The sequence below is a fragment of the Anopheles nili genome, chromosome X (genome assembly GCF_943737925.1).
Source record: "Anopheles nili chromosome X, idAnoNiliSN_F5_01, whole genome shotgun sequence".
Classification (NCBI taxonomy): domain Eukaryota; kingdom Metazoa; phylum Arthropoda; class Insecta; order Diptera; family Culicidae; genus Anopheles; species Anopheles nili.
Window position 1 is genome coordinate 11,295,694 of NC_071293.1, and position 2,851 is coordinate 11,298,544.

General features: G+C 47.5%; 1 protein-coding gene across 1 annotated transcript; it reads right to left on the bottom strand.

Moving 5' to 3' along the window:
* Positions 1-906: 906 nt before the first annotated feature.
* Positions 907-2,851, bottom strand: LOC128728676 (brahma-associated protein of 60 kDa-like). The gene is made up of 3 exons (XM_053822310.1): positions 2,747-2,851; positions 2,495-2,676; positions 907-2,422 (listed from the first exon to the last, which is right to left on the bottom strand). The coding sequence occupies exons 1-3, from the start codon at positions 2,849-2,851 to the stop codon at positions 1,192-1,194; spliced, it is 1,518 nt and encodes a 505-aa protein (XP_053678285.1). The 3' UTR covers positions 907-1,191.

A 2,851-nucleotide genomic window follows, 5' to 3' on the forward strand; every position in this document is an offset into this window, starting at 1 on the left:
CAGTTCCAGTTCATATCAAGAGCATTTTAATAAAACAACTGTACGAAAACAACAGGACTAACATCTGTTCAGCGCATATAATAACTATACCCAAAACCTGTTTTTAGAAGTCGAATAACTATGAAGAGTTGAAGATGATGTGATTGAGAAGGACGTATTGCTGCAAATGTATGCAGCCAAGATTATATTGTTTTTTTCCTTTACTAAAGGAAAGACTTATTAATAGAGTACTTATAAAGATTACCTTAACGTAAGTCATATAAGGAAGATTGTTGAAGTTCCACTTAAGAAGATTCACAAACCACGTTTAAACCCATTGGACTGAACAGATTTATAGCAGGGGCCAAAACATGTGCCAGCAATGTAGAAGATTCAATAATTGAAACCACGTTTACATTCATTTAACTGAGCAGATTAAACAAATAGAGCACCAGTACAGCAGAGTTTTAAAGAAGCCATATCGAAAATAGTTGCAGTACATGTCATATCAATTTGATAAAGCATATTTATTCAAGAATAAAACAGATGAAATACTTTAATGATATATTGAGACATACACAGATTGTCAAGCAAAGTCATAAACAGAAGACTGTGGAAGATCCACTTAAGGTGATTTAATTGTTCAAAATACCTTAAAACATGGTTTCAATGCATATCAAGAGCATTTTCGTAAATCAAATACACTCAACAACTGCACGAAATCAAAAGGCCTTACATGGACATATTATCTGCTCAGTACATGTAATAACTATACCCCAATACTTTTTCATAAGTCGAACAACCACGGAAAAGCAAATCTATTTACCAATGTTCATTTACTATGTTTAATAAAAACTTATTTTGGCATACAAAACAAACGGTAGTCTGAGTTTTTATTGCATCTTCATTACATGCGTTACTCCCGGAGAAAAATAGACGACCATTACATGAACCCAAAACATGGCTGATTAATTACGCTCAAAGTACAATCGTATACAGAGTTCATATATTTTATGGTTAATTTTGTGTATACACTCATACTATACTTCTACCCTCGTCGCATTTGATTCTAATTACCGGCACACGTGAGTTTTGTACGATGTTGGTTCCATCCTGTTACTATCGAAAGCGGAATTAGTCAGGTGTGTATATATAAAGATAAATCGCATTACTCTAAAATACGCGCCATGGCACCTCAGCTCTGATTCCGTCCTACGAGTTCCGGATGCCAAGCGCTTGCTCGAGTTCCGCCCGCTTTTGATTGACCTTCGTGAAGAAGTAACGCGAGACGGCCTCCTTTGTCCACGGTTGGTAGTAGAACTCGGCCCGGCGTTCCTCTTCCGGATTCCCGACCACGTCCGTCATCACCTTCAGATCGCGCTTCTGCGAAACGATCCACTTGTGGATGAACGTGTGCGGATCCTTGGCGAAGCTGAGGAAAAACTCCCGGTTTGTCTTCAGCTGGTTGATTGTCTCAACCGTGTCGTGGATCTTGCTGTCGAGCGTCTGGATCTCCTGCTGGCTCGACGTGCTCATCAGGAAGCTGCTCATCTGGTTCTTGAGCGAATCGTCCACCTCGACGTCGATATCGTAGCAGGCGGTCTGCTTACCATCCTGGCTGCCCTCGACCGTAATAACGTGGTTAATCACGATCGGATCTGGCGGGTGCAGCAGCGGGTTCAACCTCTGCGGGATTTCAGCGAACTTCATCCGCTGGCAGCCAAAGATCTGCTCAAGGTACTTGTCGCATGCGATGTACTCGCGTTCGTGCGCGTCCTGCAGCCGGTGCGTCTTGATGTACTGCCATAGCGCCGATATGATGACGGGGCGCGTTTGCGTGTGCACACCCAGCAATCGGGCTAGGCGCGGATCCAGCTTAAACTGCAGCGGCTGGTAGTCGAGCAGCAGCAAAATGGTGCAGCGAACGTTCCGGTCACCCGTTCGCTTCACCTGGAACCCGTCCGTTTCCTGTGTCGTGTGGGTTCGGTGCCACTCGACCAGATAGTTGTCCGGCCCGTATAGTTCTTTGTCCAGCTCGATGACGAGCGATTTGAAGAAGCTGCTGAATTTGCGCTTCATCTTGCTCGGTTCCACCTTGCTGGTGTCCTCCAGCAGTCGGCCCTCGACACGCAGCTCCCACGAGGCGACCAACCCGTCACCGGCCATCGGTTGGCACGGATCCATCCCGGATGGACCGCCCTCGGACGCGTCTCTTCCTGGGTAGAACGTGTTCGAGATAAAGATACGCAGCTTGCGCTTCTGCTTCATTGGGCGCTTAAGCGCTTCCTGGATGTCGAGCCGCTTGCGCATGATGGTTGAGTCCAGCTTGCGCTCGAATGCCAGCAGATCCATGTATGCCTGCGATTCAGGCACCAGATCGCGCACCTTTTGCGGCAGGATCTTGTCGGCGAGCTTTTTCTTCTTCTTCGCCTGGTACTCGGCGCTGCGGGAGAAATGAAAAAGAATGTGATGAGTACGCTAGGGGGTTCCTGTAAGATTGTAATCGCAAACGTACTGCTTTGCGTGAGCTGCATTTCGGTCAGATGCTCCTCGTTTGCCTCCTCCACTCGAGCTACCCGGCATGGGGGATCCTCGCATTCCGGCTCCTTGAAAGCCAACCTGCATAGGACGCTGGTGCAGCGGTTGTGTCTGGGGTGACGGAACGCCCATCGGAGAGGGAGGTGCGTAACCTCGAGGCTGTAGAAAAATGTGTAAACAGCGGACGGATATTAACAGACGCCCTCAAGAACGATTCGATCGGTCTTACCCCGAAACTGCTCGCTGGACCGTACTGACGCATTACGGGAAGATTTACACCGGGTGAACCGTAACGCTGCGGAGGCCCACCGGCCGGGGGGAAACGTTGCGCCAT